At 42.6% G+C, this 26,991-nt stretch overlaps 1 protein-coding gene across 3 annotated transcripts in view; it reads right to left on the bottom strand.

The window, feature by feature from the left end:
* LOC114654912 (baculoviral IAP repeat-containing protein 1-like) overlaps positions 1-26,116 on the bottom strand; it is an 828,238-nt gene extending 802,122 nt beyond the window's left edge. For all 3 annotated transcript variants that reach the window (XR_007935441.1, XM_028805760.2, XM_051930027.1), the window contains exons 1-5: positions 26,051-26,116; positions 16,075-16,663; positions 11,479-11,578; positions 8,058-8,139; positions 976-1,039 (exon numbers count right to left, since the gene is read on the bottom strand). Coding sequence is in view for 2 of the 3 variants with exons in the window: in XM_028805760.2 (XP_028661593.2) it covers positions 976-1,039; positions 8,058-8,139; positions 11,479-11,578; positions 16,075-16,663; positions 26,051-26,065 (850 nt within the window). In the remaining variant the exon portion in view is untranslated. The remainder of the gene's footprint in view (positions 1-975; positions 1,040-8,057; positions 8,140-11,478; positions 11,579-16,074; positions 16,664-26,050) is intronic.
* Between the last annotated feature and the right edge of the window lie 875 nt (positions 26,117-26,991).

The raw sequence follows: 26,991 nt of genomic DNA, 5'->3' as shown, positions 1-26,991 counted from the left end.
GAAGCTGCAGAAACATCTCTGGGTACATCGTGCTGTAAACATGGCACCGTCATTCGGATGACATATAAAACTGAGGACCTGACTCTCTGTGGTCTGTCACACATGTGCGAGTAGGAGGCAACTATAGGGCCTGAGTGATAGTAATTGCACGCCAGACCAGGGGGCGGCATGCTGCACTGACTGTCTCTCTCAGTTCCTTAGAGACCATTCTCAGGAAATCCCGCCCGGTCCTGGAGCCTCTGAAGACGTCACTTCCGGTTCTGGTGTCTGTGATGACGTCACTTCTGGTTCTGAAGGCAATGACGTAATTTCCTACACTGACTGATAAAGATGCCATTTTTGATACAATAGAGTTAGTTCTGTTTTGGACTCGGATCTGTGAACATCTCTGTTCAAATTCAAACCTGTTTTGCAGCCTTGGAACAATATACGGGGTGGCTGCCTCAAACCTTCATGATGTCTTTGACTTCTTCTTGTGACAGGTCATAAAAGATCCCTGGGGATCCTTCGTGTATCCTGATGTGCTTGCTAAACTGCCCAAAATCATCCCCTGTCTCTAACTGGCTTTATCTCTCACCTCTTCAATACCTAACAGCTAATGTGTGGTGAGCGTACTGGTGCAACAATGGCTGCTGTCACATCATCCAGGTGGATGCCACACATTGGTGGTGGTTGAAGTGGCTCCCCTCTCATTGTGTAATGCGCTTTGAGTATAAAGATAGTAGTATCTCTATATAGAAGACAGTAGTATTGTGATATAAATTTAATGATTTAATAATAATAATATTTTTCTATTGCCACCTTTTGCTTACCTCATCACAGTGACAGTAGGTCTCAAAATGGTAGCTATTGATGATTCAAAATTGTCCTGAATCAAACACCTGCACATGGTAGCAGTCACTTGTACAAGTAAGAGTAGCAGAATCTTTAAAACCAATAAATAAATAATTATTAAAAACTGCCCGTTCTACTAACCTTCCACTTCAGTTGTGTCCTCCACTTGGGACTTCATCCAGTCATCTGAGCAGTAATGCTTTGCCTATAAAATTAAAATAAAGAAATGTAATAATTTAAGACCCTGAGGTGGAAAAAGTGTTCATTAGATTATGTAGTTTGATTTTATTCAAAGCTTTATGTAATAATTTTTAGCCATTTCCAACAACAACAATAATAATTTACTTCTTGTATAGCCCAAAATCGCACAAGGAATGCTGCAATATGGTTTAATGGCCCCTGTTTTTTGACAGACCCCCCCAGTCTTGACTCTCTGAGAAGACAAGAACCCCCCCAATCTCCACCAAAAAAAAACTGTAATAAGGGAAGAAATCCTGGGAAAGGCAATTCAATGAGAGACCCCTTTCCAGGGAGGTTGTGCATTTGATGGGTATTAATAAATGGGGCCAGATGGCCAACCTGCCATTGCCCCCTCAGAACTAAGATATAATAATGCAGTAATAACTGATATCACTCACAAAATACACAACTATCACATATGAGGATACAGAATTGTTAAAACGGGCGGCAGAATTGTTAAAATGGCGCAGTGGGTAGCGCTGCTGCCTCGCAGTTGGGAGACCTGGGGACCTGGGTTCGCTTCCCGGGTCCTCCCTGTGTGGAGTTTGCATGTTCTCCCCGTGTCTGCGTGGGTTTCCTCCGGGCGCTCCGGTTTCCTCCCACAGTCCAAAGACATGCAGGTTAGGTGGATTGGCGATTCTCAATTGGCCCTAGTGTGTGCTTGGTGTGTGGGTGTGTTTGTGTGTGTCCTGCGGTGGGTTGGCACCCTGCCCGGGATTGGTTCCTGCCTTCTGCCCTGTGTTGACTGGGATTGGCTCCAGCAGACCCCCGTGACCCTGTGTTTGGATTCAGCGTGTTGGATAATGGATGGATGGATGGAATTGTTAAAATACATCAAAAACAAAGTAGAAACTAATGAACATAAATGAAACACAACATCATGGAAGACTTTGTGCCAGCAAAGCAGTGGGTCCAGATGGAGTATCGCTACGACTGCTGAAGGTCTGTGCGTTGGAGCTGGGGAGTCCTCTACAGCGTATCTTCAACCTGAGCCTGGAACAGGGGAGAGTCCCAAAGCTTTGGAAAACATCTTGCATCACCCTAGTCCCAAAGGTATCACGTCCTAGTGAGCTGAACGACTTCCGGCCTGTTGCTCTGACGTCGCATGTGATGAAGACTATGGAGCGGCTGCTGCTTCACAACCTAAGACCACAGGTCCGCCACGCCCTCGACCCTCTGCAGTTCGCATACCAGGAGAAGGTGGGAGCGGAGGATGCCATCATCTACATGCTACACCGATCTCTCTCCCACTTGGACAGAGGCAGTGGTGCTGTAAGAATTATGTTTCTGGACTTCTCTGGCGCCTTCAGCACCATCCAACCTCTGCTTCTTAGGGACAAGCTGACAGAGATGGGTGTAGATTCATACCTGGTGGCATGGATCGTGGACTATGTTACAGACAGACCTCAGTATGTGCGTCTCGGGAACTACAGGTCTGACATTGTGGTCAGCAACACAGGAGCGCCGCAAGGGACTGTACTTTCTCCGGTCCTGTTCAGCCTATACACATCAGACTTCCAATACAACTCGGTGTCCTGCCACGTGCAAAAGTTCGCTGACGACACTGCTATCGTGGGCTGCATCAGGAGTGGGCAGGAGGAGGAGTATAGGAACCTAATCAAGGACTTTGTTAAATGGTGCGACTCAAACCACCTACAACTGAACACCAGCAAAACTAAGGAGCTGGTGGTGGATTTTAGGAGGACCAGGCCCCTCATGGACCCCGTGATCATCAGAGGTGACTGTGTGCTGAGGGTGCAGACCTATAAATACCTGGGAGTGCAGCTGGATGATAAATTAGACTGGACTGCCAATACTGATTATCTGTGCAAGAGAGGACAGAGCCGGTTATACTTCCTTAGAAGACTGGCGTCCTTCAACATCTGCAATAAGATGCTGCAGATGTTCTATCAGATGGTAGTGGTGAGCGCCCTCTTCTATGCGGTGGTGTGCTGGGGAGGCAGCATAAAGAAGAGGGACACCTCACGCCTGGACAAACTGGTGAGGAAGGCAGGCTCTATTGTAGGCACGGAGCTGGACAGTTTAACATCTGTGGCAGAGTGACGGGCGCTAAGCAGGCTCCTATCAATTATGGAGAATCCACTGCATCCACTGAACAGGATCATCTCCAGTCAGAGGAGCAGCTTCAGCGACAGACTGCTGTCACCGTCCTGCTCCACTGACAGACTGAGGAGATTGATCCTCCCCCACACTATGCGACTCTTCAATTCTACCCGGGGGGCGGGGGGGTAAACTTAACATTATACAAAGTTATTGTCTGTCTGTATAACTGCATTGTTATCACTCTTTAATTTAATATTTTCTTCTATTTTCTTTTTCTTCTATCAGTATGCTGCTGCTGGTGTATGTGAATTTCCCCTTGGAATTAATAAAGTATCTATCTATCTATCTATCTATCTATCTATCTATCTATCTATCTATCTATCTATCTATCTATCTATCTATCTATCTATCTATCTATCTATCTATCTATCTATCTATCTATCTATCTATCTATCTAACATCTGTCCATCATCTAATTGTAGAACCATAGGTGGAGTGTAGAAACGGAGTCAGAGACAAGCCAGACACAGTCAGAGTCCTGAAGACCTCGCCAACATGCCGCCTCCCATCTACTGGGCATTAAGGTGTAGCATTCCAGAAGACACCGCCAATAAAACATTCAGTATTTTATCCAGTTGAGTATTTGAAGGAGCGGAAAACATGGGTTCTGGACAAAAAAAACCTTTTGGGGTTCCACTGGTACTGTGAGTGCTGTGCAGAGTGGAGGCAGAACCTCTGCATTTCTCCCAGTTGATTCTGTGGTTTGTCAGGGGTGTGTCAATGCTTGTATGGACTGGGTGTTGGTCAAGGATGTGGGGTCCAGCAACTGTGGGGCATCTGTTGGTGAAGAAAGATTCATGGATCTTGACTTTGCTGATGATGCTGTGATCTTCGCAGAGTCAATGGAGGCTCTGATCGAGGCGCTCGAGAGACTGAGTGAGGTGTCTTAGTGTCTGGGCTTGTGAGTGTCCTGATAAAAAGTGAGATCCAGGGCTTTAATGACCTCTTGGGCACAGCCATCAGCAGTATGTCTGTCTGCAGAGAGAGTGTCGACCTCGTTGAGAGGTTTACATTCATGTCTCTGGTGACTCTTCCTATGAAGTCAGTAGACAGATTGGGAGAGCATGGGGGATCATGAGGTCACTGGAAAGGGGTGTGAGGTGCTCCCAATATCTATGCAAAAGGATGAAAGTCCAAGCCTTTACAGTCCTGGTGCTTCCGGTCTTGCTATATGGTTGTGAGACATGGACGCTATCCAGTAACCTTAGATGAAGACTGGACTCCTTTGGTACTGTGTCTCTCCAGAGAATCCTTGGGTATTGCTGGTTTGACTTTGTGTTGCTCATGGAGTCCCAAATGAGGAACATTACTTGCATTGTGAGGGAGCGTCAGTTACAGCACTACGGCCATGTGGCGCGTTTCCCCGAGGGTGATTCAACTCGTAAGATCCTCATTGTTGGGGACCTGAGCGGCTGGAGCAGGCCAAGGGGTCACCCACGTAACACCTGGCTGTGGCAGATAGAGGGTCATTTCCAGAGGGTGGGACTGGACCGTGTGTCTGCCTGAGGGGTTGCAAACCGGGATCCCGAGTTGTTTCCTTGTGTAGTGGGTGCGGCAACACACTGAACCAGTGCATGCTCCCCAGCTTAACTTGACTTGTTCCAAAGCCGAAAGAACTCCCAGCCTCATCTGGGAATTCTATACTCTTAACTATGCTGCCTCTTTAGTGGCATTTTATGGTTCTTTACTGGGCTGTGTGGTTCGGTGTAGAACTATTGCTTAACAAAGCACCATTGCATTCTGGGAAGGGTTCTTTGCCGATTAAGTTGGTTCTTTGTGCTTTTAAAAACTTCCTAATATGTTCAAATAAAAAAAAAAATGAAATCTTTAATGTATGGTGGTGCAGCAAGTGTCTTTTTAAAATGAGGGACCCATTAGTATTAGACAGATTTGTGACAGTCTATTCATGGCTACTGTATGGAGACTGGCATAGATCAAGATCAATAAAGGTTCCTTCAGGAATCTTAATGTGGATTGGTCTTTTGGGAACCAAAAATGGTTCCCCCTGTGTCAGGGGTGTCGAACTCTGGTCCTGGAGGGCCGCAGTGGCTGCAGGTTTTCATTCTAACAATTTTCTTAATTAGTGACCAGTTTTGGCAGCTAATTAAGTTCTTTTGTCTTAGTTTTAATTAACTTGACTTAGGACCCTTTGACATCCCTGCCCTATGTCATCACTAAGTAGAATCACTCTGGAACCTTTATTTTTAACAGTGTAACAAACTTTAAATGATATACACCTATTCATTATTATATTTTATATCATGAAAAATCCTAGAAGTTTTGATATTACAAGTATCATCACAGCAGTAGCAATCTTTCTAGCATCAAAGGTGGCCACAGAGTACTTTAGATAGGTGGTAATGGTGGAGAGCATCACCACTGCAAAGAAAAAACAAAGTCAAAAGAAATGGAGAGTAGTAACTGAATAATTAAGGCTGTCTAATATCTGAACCCTAAGAAACTGCCATTAAGCACTGCTGTGAACAGACGCAAAACTCAAAATGACGTGAATAGGCAAATTAAAAATTTAGAAGCCAAACTACAAATTGTGTGGTTTAAACAGTTCTTGTTATTGATCATCAGCAGACTGACATATCTCTTTTTTGTAAATATGCCAGATTGTCGGTGCATAAAAGCAAAAGCCTATCAGTTCTTTCATGTTTCATTCTTGGTTTTTGTTGCTTATCTCTTCATGTATTTATTTAATTATTTCTTCTTTTATTTTTTCAGTGACACTGCATGCCTCATTACATAAAAGATTAAAATGAAATGAAAATTGTCAGTTTCGCCCATCAAAGTTGCAAAGTTGGCAGCCTCTAGCGAGTACCTTTATTCTACACTGCAGTTACAAACATTGTAAAAACCGTCAATCCCTCCAAAATTGACCATAAAAACAAGCCAGGACCTTCTTAGGTCTGTCCAAAGAGACTTACCCTGGACACAGATTGTCCATAACTACTAATTCCATGGCTTGGCCTACTAGGCCCTAAAATGGGGAACTGTCTTTCTCTGTTCAAAAATAACTAAAGAGTCCTAAGAGTTTTCAAGAAAGCCCAACATTGAAGAGAAATTGTGGTTAATATCCAGAAAGACAACAAGTGATCTTTATAAATGAATTCTATCTTTAAAAATCTTTATAAATAAACTAGCTGTGTAGAGATAGAGATAGATAGATAGATAGATAGATACTTTATTAATCCCGATGGGAAATTAATTAATTAATTAATTAATTAAGCCCGTGCTGTAAAAAGCTTGGGTTCCTAGATACTATTGGAATCGTCATTAAAAAAAAATTAAATGTAGAGATGTCAGGTAATTGAAAGGAACTACTCTGGGCATCTCTCTCCTAGGAGGATTCGTTTTGCCGATGTACTCACATCGCTTGTGTTATTAGCGGCTAAGCGAGTTTCTGTTTCCTCAGAGATGGAGCCCTTACCCTGACTCCACCTCTCACTTCTGGGCTGGACAGACAGACACACTTCCACGTGTAGATGTTTATATATAAGATTCTATTATTCAAGAAAAGTGAAGTAACAAAAATGCTCAACCAACAGAGTGAAAAGAGGCTGCTTAAAAGGCAATCCAAGGTGAACAAGTTCAACAACACTAATTCGAGGACTAAACCAAATACAATAGTGAAAAAGTCCATACACCAGCAATCAGCAAAGAAAACAGTACTTACATAAGACCCCCAAACACTAGTACTGGATCTCTGTAGCTCTCAGCCTTTTATACCTGGAGGGAGGATCCAGTAGGAGTGACATCAGAGTGGCCCCTCCTTTTGAGGCTGCACCCACAAAGAACATTGAAAACAGTTAAAGAAACAAGCAGCCTCAGTGGGCCACATGTTCTGGGCCTGCACCAAATTAACATCATTCTGGACCAAAATCTTTAAATACCTCTCAGACAGCCTTGGTGTCACAATCCCTCCTAATCCACTAACAGCTGTGTCTGGTGGACTCTCAGAGGCGCTTAAAGTGGAGAAGGACAAACAAACTGTCATTGCCTTTACTTCACTATTAGCACGTGGACTTATCTTGCTCAACTGGAAGAATCCTAGCCCTTGATGTTATATACTATTTGAAATTGGAAAAAAAATCAAATTCTCACTTAGATGATCTGTACAAAACTTTTTAAAAACTGAGCAGGATCTAATCAATAATATTTTAAAATAAGCATTTATATTAAGGAAAAGGATTCTCTCCCCCTTTTGTCTACTCTTAAGGTTTTACTCTGGCTGTGGGCTGAATTGAAATAAGTTTTGTTAAGTCTGACTTGATTGCCTGGAATGTTACATGCTTTTAATAAATTCAATAAAAGATAAAAAATAAAAAAATAGTACATAAATGACTTCAAATAAAACAAAAATGACAAAACAAAATAAGCAAAACCCCACACTGACAACTAAAAAACTATAGCGTGGATATAAATCTTACATGAACAATGCTCATAAAAATTATTACATGTATGAATTTAAGTGCAATATAAGAAGTCTGCTCACACTACCATTCCTATAAATAATAGGTTTTCAGGAATATTTAATAACGCACCTTTAGTTTGACTACGGACATAAAAACAAAAAAAAAAAAAATAACACCTGACGTAATAATCAAAGGTGAGTGCCCGATGCCAGGGCCAGTGTGGGAGTGCAAAAGACAAGCTGCCTATCCGGGGTTGCTTCTTGTCTACTGCTGGAATCAGCCTCAGCCTCCCTGTAACTCAGATTTGGAGTAACTTGATTTGAGAATGTTATGTTATAAAAATGCTTGATGTTTTGAGAATAAAAAAAAAGCTATTTGTGCAGTATTCTACTTATGAGATACCCAAATGATAGAATACAAATTCTGTATTACCAATACCTGTACTTTATAAAATCCATCATAATCCTTTATGAATTGTTCGGCTTCTTCCTGAGAAATTCTTGCTTGTAGATATTTACACCTAGCAGGAAAGACAAAATGTATAGTAAGTAATAATAATCGTTGAATGGAGACACCAGACTACACAAGTGAATTTACATGCAAATATTTGCAGCAGGGTGGCACAGTGGGTAGCACTGCTGCCTCGCAGTTGGGAGACCTGGGGACCTGGGTTCGCTTCCCGGGTCCTCCCTGTGTGGAGTTTGCATGTTCTCCCTGTGTCTGCGTGGGTTTCCTCCGGGCGCTCCGGTTTCCTCCCACAGTCCAAAGATATGCAGGTTAGGTGGACTGGCGATTCTAAATTGGCCCTAGTGTGTGCTTGGTGTGTTTGTGTGTGTCCTGCGGTGGGTTGGCACCCTGCTGGGGATTGGTTCCTGCCTTGTGCCCTGTGTTGGCTGGGATTGGCTCCAGCAGACCCCCGTGACCCTGTGTTCAGATTTAGTGGGTTGGATAATGGATGGATGGATATTTGCAGCAAATATACACTAAGAAATATATTTATATGATCTTTGTGTTTCTGTCATTTAAAATGAAGTTATTTTAAATATATACAGTCATATGAAAAAGTTTGGGAACCCCTCTTAATTCTTTGGATTTTTGTTTATCATTGGCTGAGCTTTCAAAGTAGCAACTTCCTTTTAATATCTGACATGCCTTATGGAAACAGTAGGATTTCAGCAGTGACATTAAGTTTATTGGATTAACAGAAAATATGCAACATGCATCATAACAAAATTAGACAGGTGCATAAATTTGGGCACCCAACAGAGATATGACATCAATACTTAGTTAAGCCTCTTTTTGGTAATCTAACAGCCTCTAGACGATGTCCTCCTATAGCCTTTGATGAGTGTCTGGATTCTGGATGGAGGTATTGTTGACCATTCTTCATACAAAATCTCTCCAGTTCAGTTAAATTTGATGGCTGTCGAGCATGGACAGCCTGCTTTAAATCATCCCATAGATTTTCGATGATCTTCAAGTCAGGGGACTGTGACGGCCATTCCAGAACATTGTACTTCTCCCTCTGCATGAATGCCTTTGTAGATTTCGAACTGTGTTTTGGGTCATTGTCTTGTTGGAATATCCAACCCCTGCATAACTTCAACTTTGTGACTGATGCTTGAACATTATCCTGAAGAATTTGTTAACATTGGGTTGCATTCATCTGACCCTCGACTTTAACAAGGGCCCCAGTCCCTGAACTAGCCACACAGCCCCACAGCATGATGGAACCTCCACTAAATTTGACAGGAGGTAGCAGGTGTTTTTCTTGGAATGCGGTGTTCTTCTTTTGCCATGCAAAGCACTTTTTGTTATGACCAAATAACTCCATTTTTATCTCATCAGTCCAAAGCACTTTGTTCCAAAATGAATCTGGCTTGTCTAAATGAGCATTTGCATACAACAAGTGACTCTGTTTGTGGCGTGAGTGCAGAAAGGGCTTCTTTCTCATCACCCTGCCATACAGATGTTCTTTGTGCAAATTTCGCTGAATTGTAGAACGATGTACAAATACACCATCTGCAGCAAGATGTTCTTGCAGGTCTTTGGAGGTGATCTGTGGGTTGCCTGTAACCATTCTCACAATCCTGTGCATATGCTGCTCCTGTATTTTTCTTGGCCTGCCAGACCTGCTGAGTTTAACAGCAACTGTGCCTGTGGCCTTCCATTTCCTGATTCCATTCCTTACAGTTGAAACTGACAGTTTAAACCTCTGAGATGGCTTTTTGTAGCTTTCCTCTAAACCAGGAGACTCAACAATCTTTGTTTTCAGATCTTTTGAGAGTTGCTTTGAGGATCCCATGCTGTCACTCTTCAGAGGAGAGTCAAAGGGAAGGAAGCACAACTTGCAATTGACCACCTTAAATACCTTTATATCTCATGATTGGACACACCTGTCTATGAAGTTCAAGGCCTAACGAACTCATCCAACCAATTTGATGTTACAAGTAATCAGCATTGAGCAGTGACAGGCATTCAAATCAGCAAAATTACAAGGGCATCCACATTTGTGCACAGCAAGTTTTTTACATTTGATTTCATTTTATACAACTAAATACTGCGTCGCTAAAAATCTTTGTTCAGAAAACACCGCAATACTCAGATGTTTAGGAAATGAAAGACGTACCACTGTTATCTTTTTTGTTGAAAGTACAGTAAATTATTATGCAGGCTGAGAGAGGTTCCCAAACTTTTTCATATGACTGTATATATTTACTAGGGGGTTCCCCCCTCCACACTTTGCTCGCTAACCCCCACCACCACGTTGCATCTCTGCCACTCGCGTTGTGAAGAGGGGGGCTGAACGCACCCCAAGCAGACGCAGCCGAAACCTCCTCTTAAACGGTGATACAATGGGAAACAAATACAGTTTTTTTTTTCACCTCCTCTTTGCTCGATCAGCTGCTGCTGCTGCCGTGCCGCGTGATCTGCTTCTTGCGCAGCACTTTGAACATTTCAAAGCCTGTACAGCAGCTGTCTTTCTCTTTGTCTTTTATTTCCGGCCCCGGGTGTGGTTAACTCTCTTGGCACAAAGTCTCGTCTCGTGGGACATGAGTTAGTGATATTTTTTAGTTTATAATGTAAAAATGGAATACGCATCTGAAAATCTAACAACATCACATTAAAGTTCGATAAAGTCTGAAAAGAATGATACCAAGCATATATATGTAGGTTTTTAAATAAGCTTGATTTAAAGCGATACAAAAAACATGACATAAAATCGTTGCACTTTTAGGCTTAGGATTTTATATATATAGAGTAGATATATTGTAGCCGTTCCTCACGCCCTGCCCCAATTCCCTACACCTGACGTCACGCTTCCCCCTCCCCTCAGCCAGCAGACTCTGTCTCGGATTAGCGTGAACATATCGCTCCTGCAAGCGAACTAAGATTCTTAGCGCAATGAGAAAAGTCACAAAATCAACCAGAATGTTCAAGCAAATTCTAGAAAAAAACACAATCTAAATCCGTTAAGTAGTTCTCTTGTTCGCTAGCTAAGTGGATGTAAGATACGCCCCGAGACTGGAGTGTGAGTGAGGAAGGCCCCCTCCCCTCGGCCCACAGTGTCTCTCTCGGATTTGCATAAATAAATTGGTACCGCAAACCGAACTCTGATACTTACTGTGATGAAAGAAGTCGCAAAATCAACCGGAATGGTCAAGCAAATTATAGAATAAAACCCGATCTAAGTCCGTTAAGTAGTTCTCTCATGAAAAGCAGACACACATAAAGACGTTGGATTTTATATATATAGAGATGTATATCTCTGTACAACTGTTCATTGAAACTGTTAAATCCATTTAACTGTCGTAAGAACCAAAGCCCCCCGTGCATACGTTCTACAATTCCTACTCACTCTGGAAACCATCTGGCATGTTCTTTCCAGGGATCATCGCCCTCCTCCCAGTACGCCAAACATCCACCACAACAAAAGCACTGTACTGCATCAATAATGCCTGAAGAAAAATAAAACAAAATAGTCAATAGCACACAATAACCTAATTTAACAACATTTCATACAAGGCTTATATCTGATTTTTTAGCTATCATGGCATGCGAGTGGCATGAATCTCAGCCAATAATGACATGCTGACCATGTAGTCATGGCCGAAATTATCGGCACCCCTGGAATTTTCCCAGAAAATGCACCATTTCTCCCAGAAAATTGTTGCAATTACAAATGTTTTGGTATACACGTGTTTATTTCCTTTATGTGCATTGGAACAACACAAAAAAAAACAGAGAAAAAAAAGCCAAATCTGACATCATGTCATATAAAACTCAAAAGCCGGGCTGGACAAAATTATTGGCACCCTCTAATTAATATTTGGTTGCACGCCCTTTGGAAAAAATAACTGAAATCAAGCGCTTCCTATAACCAGGGCCGGATTTATATGAAAAGAGGCCCTAGGCTATTCCACTTATGAGGCCCTTTCACCTTCCATTTTTAAGTTTGTAAATTACATGAGAGATAATAAAATACGTAATACGCGTTGATCTTAACCAATACATTTTTATGTTTGTTTATTAGTCATATGCGTAGAATTTCTCCTTATTTTCGGTTCAGTGTTTTAGTGTTCACTGTTTTTAGAATAGTGTAATTTTAATTTTGCTAACAATTTGAATGTAGGCCCCTCTTGATCTTGAGGCCCTAGGCTGAAGCCTAGTTAGCCTATAGGAAAATCCGGCCCTGCCTATAACCATCAACAAGCTCTCAACTGGGATTTCCGACCACTCTTCTTTTGCAAACTGCTCAAGGTCTCTCAGATTTGAAGGGCGCCTTCTCCCAAAGGCAATTTTGAGATCTCTCCATAAGTGTTCAATCGGATTTAGATCCGGACTCATTGCTGGCCACTTCAGAACTCTCCAGCGCTTTGTCTTCAACCATTTCTGAGTGCTTTTAGAGGTATGTTTGGGGTCATTGTCCTGCTGGAACACCCATGACCTCTGACGCAGACCCAGCTTCCTGACACTGGGCCCTACATTGCGCCCCAATATCTTTTGGTAGTCTTCAGATTTCATGATGCCTTGCACACAGTCAAGGCATCCAGTGCCAGAGGCAGCAAAACATCCCCAAAACATCTTAAAACCTCCACCATGTTTGACTGTAGGTACTGTCTTCTTTTCTTTGTAGGCCTCATTCCGTTTTCTGTAAAGAATGATGAGCTTTACCAAAAAGCTCTACCTTGGTCTCATCTGTCCACAAGACATTTGCCCAGAAGGATTTTGGCTTCCTCAAGTACATTTTGACAAACTCCAGTCTGGCTTTTTTATGTTTCTGTGTCAGCAGTGGGGTCTTCCTGGCTCTCCTGCCATAGCGTTTCATTTCGTTCAGATGTCGACGGATAGTTTGAGCCGACACTGTTGCACCCTGAGTCTGCAGAACAGCCTGAATATGTTTTGAAGTTGATTGGGGCTGTTTATCCACCATTTGGACTATCCTTCGTTGCAGTCTTTTATCAATTTTTCTCTTCCATCCACGTCCAGGGAGATTAGCTACAGTGCCATGTGTTGTGAACTTCTTGATTATGTTGCGCACAGTGGACAAAGGAACATGAAGATCTCTGGAGATGGACTTGTAGCCTTGAGATTATTGATATTTTTCCACAATTTTTGTTCTCAAGTCCTCAGACAATTCTCTGCTCTTCTTTCTGTTCTCCATGCTTAGTGTGGCACACTCAGACACACAACAGAAAGGCTGAGTCAACTTTTCTCCATTTTAACTGGCTTCACATGTGATTGCTATATTGCCAGCACCTGTTTCTTGCCACAGGTGAGTTCAAACGAGCATCATATGCTTGAAATAAAATGACTTACCCACAATTTTGAAAGGATGCCAATAATTTTGTCCGGCTAATTTTTGGAGTTCTGTGTGCCATGATGTAAGATTTGGCTTTTTTTCTCTGTTTTTTTGTGTTATTCCAATGGACATAAAGGAAATAAACGTGTATATACCAAAACATTTGTAATTGCAATAATTTTCTGGGAGAAAATTCCAGGGATGCCGATAATTTCGGCCATGACTGTAGATGGGCAGGATTACCGTTGACTAATTAAACTGCTACATGTTGCAGAATCATCTGTGGAAGTAACTGACCTGGCCTGACATGGCTTGTGCATCACCAGCTTTCAGCCCTGGCCCATTGTGCAGGCTCTTCAGTGATTGATGACTGGCACCAGTGCCGCCCATTTAAAACTTTATATATGCATTTTTATGTAATGACTTGTCCCTAAAGCAGGCTAAACTTCATTTTAAGATAACTCAGTAAAGCATTGCATTGCATTTGCTGGTTGACTGCTTTAGTAACAAATGTGTCTTGCAGAATATATCGAGTAAAAGTCTCCATTGGCATTTGAAAATGTAGTGAGGTAAAAGTAAAAGTGGAAAATGTTACGCTCAGGTAAAGTCGAAATTTTCTCAAAACATACTAGTATAGCGCATAGTAACAAAGAATTTCTACTTCATTATTATACAATACTAAAGGAGGAGGAGGTTTGGAGCAGGCGCTGATACAGCACATTGCTGCACCCACCACATGACAAACCAACTCAGGATCCTAGGTTAGGACCCGAATGCTGCCATGCAATGAGTGACACCTCAGCACCATACTAATTCAGATGGAGTGGAACAGTGGGAGGTTTGTTATGGTGGCTGCAGTGCCAATTCTACCACCACCACCCTCCACCCAGGTTTTTCCCTGCAGGTTGGAAGGCCTACATGCAGGGCTGGATGCCGATTAACATCATACCCAGGACAGAGCAATTGCAGGTTAAGGGCTTTGCTCAAGGGCCCAAAAAAGTAGAGACATAGTAGTAATTGTAGTAGTATTAATATTACCACAATTAAAAAAAATGTTTACTTCCTTTGTGTAATTCTTTACATTTACTTCCATTAAAGTTCATCTGCCACAAGTTTGCCCAAGCCTGTCTCCTGTCCAGGTCCCTCTGTGATGGTTTAACAGATTCGAGATTATCTGACGGGCGGCACGATTGAGCAGTGGTACCGCTACTGCCTCGCAGTTAGGAGACCCGGGTTCACTTCCCGGGTCCTCCCTGCGTGGAGTTTGCATGTTCTTCCTGTTTCTGCGTGGTTTTCCTTCAGGCGCTCTGGTTTCCTCCCACAGTTCAAAGACATGCAGGTTAGGTGGACTGACGATTCTAAATTGGCCCTAGTGTGTGCTTGGTGTGTGGGTGTGTGTGTGTCCTGTGGTGTGTTGGCACCCTGCCCAGGACTGGTTCCTGCCTTGTGCCCTGTGTTGGCTGGGATTGGCTCCAGCAGACCACCGTGACCCTGTGTTCGGATTCAGCGGGTTGGATGGATGGATGAAGATTATCTGACAATCCACCCAATTTGGTATCATCTGCAAACTTAACCAGCTTGTTACTGATATTGTAATCCAAATCATTTATATTTATTAAAAATAGCAGCGGCCCCAGCACTGACCGCTGTCAATCAGCCAGTTCTGATGAGGTTCCTCACACCATCACCCTCTGCTTCCTGTGTCTGAGCCAATTCCGTACCCATCTACACACAGCACCCTGAACTCCCACTTCTTTTAGTTTCATGCCCAACCTCTCATGTGACACCTTATCAAATGCTTTTGGAAAGTCAAGACACTGTAAATAATATCATATGCTCCACTTTGATTATAACCCTTTGATTTTGATTTGCTATAATTTGTTAATCCCCAATGGGAAATTATCTTTTTGAATGACCTGTTGGCGGGGGGTACTGCACCGACACTCAAGGGCCCAACAGAGTAGAATCCCTTCTGGCAGTTCCAGAATTTGAACCAGCAGCCTTCCAGATACCAACGCACACCCTTAGCCGCAGAGCCACCACTCCCCACTAAGCCCTTTGTTGCTTCCTCATGGGATTCCAGCAGGTTGATAAAACACGAGCAAAGCATAATATATGTGAATAAATTGTCTCTTGTCTAGTAAGGAGTAATCTTGGGTGGGTGTATTTGTGTTGGGCGGGATTGGGGTTCAGTTAGTGGGCAGTGTGGGAGTAGAAAGAAATGTGACATCAAAAGAAGAAGAAATCTTTTGTATTGTGAGCCTGTAGTACGAGGGTGTTGTACTGTGTTAGCCATTATGAATGTAGAGAGAAGTCAAGCAAAATGACACTTTTTATTGGCTAATTAAAAAGATTACAATATGCAAGCTTTTGAGGCAATTCAGGCCCCTTCTTCAGGCTGAGATGTGGTGACTACATGGTAATGATTACATCTCGCCTGAAGAAGGGGCCTGAGTTGCCTCGAAAGCTTGCATTTTGTATTGTGAGCCCATAATGAAAATTTGCCAAGCGTTGTCCATGTCAGACACTCAGTGAAATTTTCGTTCAGTGTAGAACATCTTAGCATGTGTGTATACCAACTTAACCAAACTAAAATGACTCACATCTGTTTTAACATGGCTTCTGCATTTTTATATCACTTCTTTTCGTTACCTGTAAAATAAAATCCAGCCTGTGCCAAGGCAGCTGTGTCACCTTTGGAAAACTCGGGCCAGTCTTTATAGGACTCCAATCTGTCCTCTTCAGTGCTATAAAGACTTGCTTTGTCAACATCGACAGGTTTACTTCTTTGGACTTTGACTGCATATTTTGGAATGTTGCCCACTTCTACGCCTTTAATAAAGTCACAGTCTGGCTTGCTTTCCAGGTGCACCATATGTGGGTCCTTTCTAACACTCATTTTACACAGCACGAGCCCACAGCAAAAGCACTGAATGCTAGATTTGACCCCCGTGTCAAAAAACCCATTCTCGGCCATCTCCTCAGGGGAATAAGAGGAATACGATTGCAGATTTTCAAACGTGTTCAGCCTGTTGACTTCATTTCGCATCTTATGGTTGTAGCCCTGAGGCAACTGGGCACAAATTTCTTTGAATTCCTCTTCCATGTCTTGCAGTATTTGAGTCATGTCTAGGTTAAACTTTTGAAATAAAGCTTTTAACTTGGATGAATCCAATTTATTAGCAAGAACATTTCCATCGTGACTTTGTAGTGAAGTTGAAGGATTGCAATCAGATGCTCCCTGAAAAGGAAAAGCACACAAAAATTTTTTTATAAAAATGCCAACTTATCCATCAGCCACTGGTAATTAAACAGTTTTACATCCAAAACGTTACGTTAAGCACATCGATCAAATAAACAGAAAAAATTCCTTACAAGGCTCATTCGTGCCTGGAGACGACTGACCCTCAGACCCTGCAGATGCAAAGTTTGACCAAAGTAGTTGATCTTCTCAGCACCATAGCCAGCCCCTTCTCTTCTCTTCTTTCTTTGTGTGTTTTATCTTTCCAACAGGCCATGTTATTCTGTGCATTCACTTATGCCATAAATCTGCAATGATTTGCTATTTTCTTTAATTTTTTTTTTGAGTTATTATTCCTTTTTTTTTACATAATTTGCATCTATTTTGGGTGTTTTTTCTAAAGGCGTTCATTTTTTTGCAATAATTTTTAAGTCTCCTGGGAAAAGTTTAACATTTTTATAGTGTTTTATTATGGGCGCTGCCATTTTCTGCCATTTGGCTTTGATGTTTCCATTGGAATTTTACCCAAAAGGAATTGGGGGCCATGCATAATGTCACTGGAGTGACATTATAAAAGTAAGCCCATACATTCTTTAAGTATCCGAGATATGGATAAACATAAAGTTACCGGTTCTTTCACTTTTCTTTCTTTGGTTTAACAAAATATACTTCTGGCTTAGTGACTTGGAGCCTTGATTAACCCTTTGGAATTGATGACAGATAATCTTGATTTATTAGTTAGTAAAACTCTGCTCAATTGTTGACTACATCTACTCCTCTCTAATAAATACGTACAGTATGTCTTCTCCATGTTTGTTTCTCCGTGGGTTAGCCATCTTCCCAATAAATAACAAATAACAATCTATTGTGAAGACCTGGGCACAACCCAACACAAACAGACCATGGCAGCAGCTCAGTCAAACAAAAGCCTTTATTCCACGTAAAGGCACTCAGATCTAGAGCAGTCCCCAATGACTGATACCAATAGTCCCAAACAGATTAAAACTGCGTCCCTTTCCTCTAGAGCCTTGTAGCCTCCTTTATTTTCCGGATATGAGTCTCACCAGCCTTTTCCTCCGACTCTTGCTCCTTTTGAAGCCACACCTGGGAGCACACCAGGTGGATCATTAAGGAAGTCTGGAATTGCTCCCCGATGTGGTTGAAGTCCAAAGTAGAGCTCTGCCGCTCCTGCAGTTCCCAAAGCTACCCGTTGTGGCATCCACAGATCCCAACGGGGCCGTGCTGGCAAATAGTAACTCCCACACATCCCTGCAGGAATCCAAGAGGGGCTGCCAAATGACAATTTGACGATGAGAGTGTCCCCTGGAAGTCTTCACCGACTGCTCTTTCATCTCGGAGGCATCCCGGGCTGGGTAATGGCACCGGCCGTCATCTGTTACATTATCTTATCTTATATATAAACGTCTACATGTGGAAGTGTGTGTGCCTGTCTGTCCAGCCCAGAAGTGAGAGGTGGAGTCGGGGTAAGGACTCCACCTCTGAGGAAACAGAAACTCACTTAACCACTAATAACACAAGCAAGGCAAGCACATCAGCAAAATGAAACCTCAGAAGAAAGACAAAGTTGCTTAGCCGCTAATACACCAGCGAGGCAAGCACATCAGCAAAATGAAACCTCCGAAGAAAGACAAAGACACTTAGCCGCTAATACACAAGTGAGGCGAGCATGTTGGCAAAATGAAACCTCTGAAGAAAGACAAAGTCGCTTAGCCGTTAATACACAAGTGAGGAGAGCACATCAGCAAAACGAAACCTCTGAAGAAAGACAAAGTCGCTCAGCCATTAATACACAAGTGAGGCGAGCACATCAGCAAAACAAAACCTCAGAAGAAAGACAAAGTCGCTTAGCCACTAATACACAAGTGAGGCGAGCACAACAGCAAAATGAAACCTCCGAAGAAAGACAAAGTCGCTTAGCCGCTAATACACAAGTGAGGCGAGCATGTCAGCAAAATGAAACCTCAGAAGAAAGACAAAGTTGCTTAGCTGCTAATACACAAGTGAGGCGAGCATGTTGGCAAAACGAAACCTCAGAAGAAAGACAAAGACACTTAGCCGCTAATACACAAGTGAGGCGAGCATGTTGGCAAAACAAAACCTCAGAAGCAAGACAAAGACGCTTAGCCGCTAATACACAAGTGAGGCGAGCACATCAGCAAAACAAAACTTCAGAAGAAAGACAATGTCGCTTAGCCACTAATACACAAGCGAGGCCAGCACGTTGGCAAAACGAAATCTCTGAAGAAAGACAAAGTCACTTAGCCGCTAATACACAAGTGAGGCGAGCACATCAGCAAAAGGAAACCTCAATAGAAAGACAAAGTCGCTTAGCCACTAATACACAAGTGAGGCCAGCACGTTGGCAAAACGAAACCTCAGAAGAAAGACAAAGTCGCTTAGCCGCTAATACACAAGTGAGGCGAGCACGTTGGCAAAACGAAACCTCAGAAGAAAGACAAAGACGCTTAGCCGCTAATACACAAGTGAGGCGAGCACAACAGCAAAATGAAACCTCAGAAGAAAGACAAAGTCGCTTAGCTGCTAATACACAAGTGAGGCGAGCATGTTGGCAAAACAAAACCTCAGAAGAAAGACAAAGACGCTTAGCCGCTAATACACAAGTGAGGCGAGCACAACAGCAAAATGAAACCTCAGAAGAAAGACAAAGACGCTTAGCTGCTAATACACAAGTGAGGCGAGCATGTTGGCAAAACAAAACCTCAGAAGAAAGACAAAGACGCTTAGCCGCTAATACACAAGTGAGGCGAGGACATCAGCAAAATGAAACCTCAAAAGAAAGACAAAGTCACTTAGCCGCTAATACACAAGTGAGGCGAGCACATCAGCAAAATGAAACCTCAAAAGAAAGACAAAGTCACTTAGCCGCTAATACACAAGTGAGGCGAGCACGTTGGCAAAACGAAACCTCAGAAGAAAGACAAAGACGCTTAGCCGCTAATACACAAGTGAGGCGAGCACAACAGCAAAATGAAACCTCAGAAGAAAGACAAAGTCGCTTAGCTGATAATACACAAGTGAGGCGAGCATGTTGGCAAAACAAAAACTCAGAAGAAAGACAAAGACGCTTAGCCGCTAATACACAAGTGAGGCGAGCACATCAGCAAAACGAAACCTCAGAAGAAAGACAAAGTCGCTTAGCCATTAATACACAAGTGAGGCGAGCACATCAGCAAAACGAAACCTCAGAAGAAAGACAAAGTCGCTTAGCTGCTAATACACAAGTGAGGTGAGCACGTTGGCAAAACGAAACCTCAGAAGAAAGACAAAGTCGCTTAGCCATTAATACACAAGTGAGGCGAGCACATCAGCAAAACGAAACCTCTGAAGAAAGACAAAGTCGCTTAGCTGCTAATACACAAGTGAGGCGAGCACATCAGCAAAACAAAACCTCTGAAGAAAGACAAAGTCGCTTAGCTGCTAATACACAAGTGAGGCGAGCACGTTGGCAAAACAAAACCTCTGAAGAAAGACAAAGTCGCTTAGCTGCTAATACACAAGTGAGGCGAGCACGTTGGCAAAACGAAACCTCAGAAGAAAGACAAAGACGCTTAGCCACTAATACACAAGTGAGGCGAGCACAACAGCAAAATGAAACCTCAGAAGAAAGACAAAGTCGCTTAGCTGCTAATACACAAGTGAGGCGAGCACGTTGGCAAAACGAAACCTCAGAAGAAAGACAAAGTCGCTTAGCCGCTAATACACAAGTGAGGCGAGCACGTTGGCAAAACGAAACCTCAGAAGAAAGACAAAGACGCTTAGCCGCTAATACACAAGTGAGGCGAGCACAACAGCAAAATGAAACCTCAGAAGAAAGACAAAGTCGCTTAGCTGCTAATACACAAGTGAGGCGAGCATGTTGGCAAAACAAAACCTCAGAAGAAAGACAAAGACGCTTAGCCGCTAATACACAAGTGAGGCGAGCACAACAGCAAAATGAAACCTCAGAAGAAAGACATAGTCGCTTAGCTGCTAATACACAAGTGAGGCGAGCATGTTGGCAAAACAAAACCTCAGAAGAAAGACAAAGACGCTTAGCCGCTAATACACAAGTGAGGCGAGCACATCAGCAAAATGAAACCTCAAAAGAAAGACAAAGTCACTTAGCCGCTAATACACAAGTGAGGCAAGCACGTTGGCAAAACGAAACCTCAGAAGAAAGACAAAGACGCTTAGCCGCTAATACACAAGTGAGGCGAGCACAACAGCAAAATGAAACCTCAGAAGAAAGACAAAGTCGCCTAGCTGCTAATACACAAGTGAGGCGAGCATGTTGGCAAAACAAAACCTCAGAAGAAAGACAAAGACGCTTAGCCGCTAATACACAAGTGAGGCGAGCACAACAGCAAAATGAAACCTCAGAAGAAAGACATAGTCGCTTAGCTGCTAATACACAAGTGAGGCGAGCATGTTGGCAAAACAAAACCTCAGAAGAAAGACAAAGACGCTTAGCCGCTAATACACAAGTGAGGCGAGCACATCAGCAAAATGAAACCTCAAAAGAAAGACAAAGTCACTTAGCCGCTAATACACAAGTGAGGCGAGCACGTTGGCAAAACGAAACCTCAGAAGAAAGACAAAGACGCTTAGCCGCTAATACACAAGTGAGGCGAGCACAACAGCAAAATGAAACCTCAGAAGAAAGACAAAGTCACTTAGCTGCTAATACACAAGTGAGGCGAGCATGTTGGCAAAACAAAACCTCAGAAGAAAGACAAAGACGCTTAGCCGCTAATACACAAGTGAGGCGAGCACATCAGCAAAACGAAACCTCAGAAGAAAGACAAAGACGCTTAGCTGCTAATACACAAGTGATGCGAGCACGTTGGCAAAACGAAACCTCAGAAGAAAGACAAAGACGCTTAGCCGTTAATACACAAGTGAGGCAAGCATGTTGGCAAAACAAAACCTCAGAAGAAAGACAAAGTCGCTTAGCTGATAATACACAAGTGATGCGAGCACGTTGGCAAAACGAAACCTCAGAAGAAAGACAAAGACGCTTAGCCGTTAATACACAAGTGAGGCAAGCATGTTGTCAAAACAAAACCTCAGAAGAAAGACAAAGTCGCTTAGCTGATAATACACAAGTGAGGCGAGCACGTTGGCAAAACAAAACCTCTGAAGAAAGACAAAGTCGCTTAGCTGCTAATACACAAGTGAGGTGAGCACGTTGGCAAAACGAAACCTCAGAAGAAAGACAAAGTCGCTTAGCCATTAATACACAAGTGAGGCGAGCACATCAGCAAAACGAAACCTCAGAAGAAAGACAAAGTCGCTTAGCTGCTAATACACAAGTGAGGTGAGCACGTTGGCAAAACGAAACCTCAGAAGAAAGACAAAGTCGCTTAGCCATTAATACACAAGTGAGGCGAGCACATCAGCAAAACGAAACCTCTGAAGAAAGACAAAGTCGCTTAGCTGCTAATACACAAGTGAGGTGAGCACATCAGCAAAACAAAACCTCTGAAGAAAGACAAAGTCACTTAGCAGCTAATACACAAGTGAGGCAAGCATGTTGGCAAAACAAAACCTCAGAAGAAAGACAAAGTCGCTTAGCTGCTAATACACAAGTGAGGCGAGCACGTTGGCAAAACGAAACCTCAGAAGAAAGACAAAGTCGCTTACCCACTAATACACAAGCGAGGCCAGCACGTTGGCAAAACGAAATCTCCGAAGAAAGACAAAGTCACTTAGCCGCTAATACACAAGTGAGGCGAGCACATCAGCAAAACGAAACCTCTGAAGATAGACAAAGGTCGCTTAGCCACTAATACACAAGTGAGGCGAGCACATCAGTAAAACGAAACCTCCTAGGAGAGAGACATCCCGAGTAGTTCCTTTCAATTACCTGACATCTCAATTTCAATTTTTTTTCTGCCGATTTCAATAGTTTCTAGGACCTCGGGCTTTTTACAGCACAGGCTTACACAGCTGGTTTATATATAACAGTAAAAACCCACTGACTGATTCATCACTAGATCTCCTAAACCCCAAGTCCTGGAATTTTGATATTTGTCATGGTGGTTAGTTTTAGGGTCTAGGTGAGAGATAACAACAGATTTTGTAAAACTACCCATCCTCTATGTGGCCAAAAATAAAAATACAGAGACTTAAAGAAAATATGAGAGTGCATTTGATGGGTGACTTGAAAGCACAACAGTTTTCAGATCTATTATTGAAATTAGGGGACGGTAGAATAGAGGAGAAAGAAGAAAATATAAACATCCCGGGCAATTTATGTACTTTAATATACAACATAGAGATATTAATGGAGAAGATATACTGTATCCTGTTATGGAAAACATATCTTCAAAACCTGTATATTGACTAAGTGAATGAGCTAAATTTGCACTTAAAAATGACAAAGCTACAGATATCAATATGTGGTAAAGTGAGGTCCGCGGCTCATTGTCTTTTAAAATAAATAATTGCCACGGCTTAAGGAGGGGCTTGGTACTGTGGCTGGAGTGGGTCCCATGCGCGAGCGTTTCCTCTCTTAAGTGCACAGGTGTGGAATCTTCCGTGTCCGTCACCACATATAGGATGAGAAGCGTGAGTGCGAGAGGGAAAAAAAAGAGAAAAAGAAAGAGAAAGAAAAGGGAACAGAGGTAGAAAGACGACTGAAGAGCAGTCTCAGGAGGACGATCTGGCCACCTAGAAAAGAACTGGGGCTCCGCGAAGGAGCGTAGGCTGTGACTTTTTTATTATTCTGTTTTATTCTCTCAGTGACGTTCATGTGATACAACAAACTTGTCTCTCCTTCTCTGAGTTGATGACATTTATCTCCATTCTTTTCACAAGAGCAGCGCTGCGGCTGATGCCTGCTCAGAACTATTTGTTGTACTGGCAATCAAAGATATGATGTCCGCTTTCAGACTGGACAAAGGCAGGACCGTAACAACAGACAGCTTCTTCACATCGCTTCCAATGGCTAATAGACTGCTCTGCACCACAATGCAACTGTGGATTTCCTGTGATGTTTAATGAGCATTGTTAAGGGTTAAATGGCACTGGACCACCCCAGTTGATACAGCTTCAAGAAAAGACAGCTGCCTTTTTAAAACTACACTTGAGTTGTTCTCTGTCTAACGTGGTTCCAGGGGTCAAATTGTGAGGCAAAGTTAAATCCATATCTAATGAATGTGACTGTAGTGTTTAATGGGCAATATACAGGGTTAAATACTGTTGGGAACCCTACTTTTCATAATTTCAAAAAGAGTCAGCTTCCATGGTTAAATTGTAGTTGAGTTTTGTTCAGCCCAACTGGTAACTGGGTTTAATAGACTGGCAAATTTGGCACACTCCCATATCTATCCATCCATCCATTTTCCAACCCGCTGAATCCGAACACAGGGTCACGGGGGTCTGCTGGAGCCAATCCCAGCCAACACAGGGCACAAGGCAGGAACCAATCCCGGGCAGGGTGCCAACCCACCGCAGGACACACACAAACACACCCACACACCAAGCACACACTAGGGCCAATTTAGAATCGCCAATCCACCTAACCTGCATGTCTTTGGACTGTGGGAGGAAACCGGAGCGCCCGGAGGAAACCCACGCAGACACGGGGAGAACATGCAAACTCCACGCAGGGAGGACCCGGGAAGCGAACCCAGGTCCCCAGATCTCCCAACTGCGAGGCAGCAGCGCTACCCACTGCGCCACCGTGCCGCCCCACTCCCATATCTACTGAATGAGATTTACTGTGATGTTTAAAGGGCACTATAAAGGGTTAAATGGTATCATGCCTCCCTAACTCCTTTGTTAAGATATAGTTGAAATTTGTCTATCCCAACGTGGGCAAATGGGTTGGCAAATTTGACACACTGACATACAGTAACTAATGAATTAAATGCACTGTGATGTTTAGTGGGTATTGTAAAGGGTTAAATGGGGTTGGGACATGCCAGTTGTCATATAGAAGAGACAGCTGCCCTCTATTAAACTACAGTTGAGTTTTATCCTGCTTCACGGGGATACTTAAGTCAAATGGAATGGCAAAGTTGGCACCCTCTAATATCAAAGGAAAGAGATTTACTGTGATGTTTAAAGGACACTACAAACTGTTACATGCTGCTGAGTCACCCAAATTTTCACAGTTTTGAGGAAAGAAAGGTGCCTTTATTATATTAAAGTTGAATGTTACCCACCCCAATGTGGATAACTGGGTCAAATGGGTTGGCAAAGTTGCCACACTCCCATATCTGATGAATAGGATTTACTGTGATATTTACAGTAACTGGCATTGTAAACGGTTATATGACATTAAAAGATAAAACCGTCATTTTCTCAGTTCTAAGGAAAGTTGGATGCCCCTGTCAAGATACATTTGAGCTTTACACAGCCCAAGGTGGACACCTGAGTCAAATGGACTGGCAGAGCTGAATGAATGGGATTTACTGTGGTGTTTGAAGGGAACCATAAATGGTTAAATGGCATCATGCCGCCTTCATTTCCAGAGTTCTTAGGAAAGACTGAAGCCTCTGTTAAGATGCAGTTGAGTTTTACCCAGCCCAAAGTGGGTACTTGAGTCAAATGAACTGGCATATTTAGCACCATGCCATACCTAAGGGATGTACTGCGAGGTCCATTTGTCTTGCTGTTGACGATGAATAACTAACTGGTCTGCACAAGCTGTGTAAATAATAATAAGAAGAAGAAGAATAACACGAATAATAATAAAATATGTTATTTATATAGCACCATTCTCATGAATAAGGAGCTGGCTGGAAACGAATAATGAACTGTGAATAAGTAGCTAACGTCAGCCTGGTGGAAATCAGCCGGCTTCTCAGGTACATCAGGCACGTCACCGGTCACCATAACCTTAATTTTATTATGCGGCCCTGAGACTTTAGTGCTTATGTGCTTCAGAAGGCCATGTTAATAAACTGGACTTAAACATTAACTGTGAACGGCTGTCGTATTTTGAATACCACTATTATTATCACGAATACTGATCTGCCTTAATAAGACTGTGGCAACGTATGGACTCTTAACGCATTCGGTGTGGGCTTTTAAACTCAAGCATCGCTCCAGGATTTTGTTAATTAGACAACCACCACCCCATTCACTATATCCTTTAGTCTTTCATTGTTAGATATTTTAAAGTATGGATATCATGTAAGAAGCCTGTGTTGTCACCCTGAGGAAGTTCACACAATACCAAGAGGCCGAAGTAAACGGCTGACTCGACATTACTGTTACAACACGGAAATAAGTGACTTAAAAATAATCAAATAAATCGACATCTGCTAAAATATAAATTTGTGTTCGAAATGCATCCTACGTTCAACTTTCACATAAAATGGTCCTACAGACTGCAGTCGTGGAGGGGCGTCTTACCTGCGAGCTGTCCATCCTGCCGGCCGAGGCTCTCGCCCTCTGTCACGTGTATCTCCAATTTGCTTTCGATTTCGAAATAGCGGAATGTGACGGGGAGGAGGAAACGAAGAAGGACACAATGGCTCGCCGTGCCACCAATCTCCCCCCATCCCCAGCCAACACCCTGTTCCGTGCGTGGTATTATTGGTACAGTATAAAGTTTTACAGAACGGAACATTTCTGGTGATCGCACGCAATTGACGGACTAATGAAGAAGAGACAGGAGACAGAGCTTCTGGAAGTAAAATTGTGTTTATGTGCTCTTCACGACAAGTCCCTTTAACTGCGTTGTCAGATGTGCCTATGGAGGTGAAGCCACTGGAACGGCACGCAATTCGTGGGCTGCACGGCAACAGCGGAGATGGGGACCACTACCAGAAAAAGATATAAAAGGCAATATAGATAGATAGATAGATAGATAGATAGATAGATAGATAGATAGATAGATAGATAGATAGATAGATAGATAGATATGAAAGGCACTATATAATAGATAGAAAGATAGATGGACAGACAGGAAAGGCACTATATAATAGATAGATAGATAGATAGATAGATAGATAGATAGATAGATAGATAGATAGATAGGAAAGGCACTATATAATAGATAGATAGATAGATAGATAGATAGATAGATAGATAGATAGATAGATAGATAGATAGATAGATAGATAGATATGAAAGGCACTATATAATAGATAGAAAGATAGATGGACAGACAGGAAAGGCACTATATAATAGATAGATAGATAGATAGATAGATAGATAGGAAAGGCACTATATAATAGATAGATAGATAGATAGATAGATAGATAGATAGATAGATAGATAGATAGATAGATAGATAGACTGGAAAGGTGTAGCAAGGCTACATAACTTGACAGTCGGGTTGGCCTTCTGGA

Source organism: Erpetoichthys calabaricus, chromosome 7, assembly GCF_900747795.2.
Source record: "Erpetoichthys calabaricus chromosome 7, fErpCal1.3, whole genome shotgun sequence".
Taxonomy (NCBI): Eukaryota; Metazoa; Chordata; class Cladistia; order Polypteriformes; family Polypteridae; genus Erpetoichthys; species Erpetoichthys calabaricus.
This window is presented reverse-complemented; position numbering and strand designations above follow the sequence as displayed.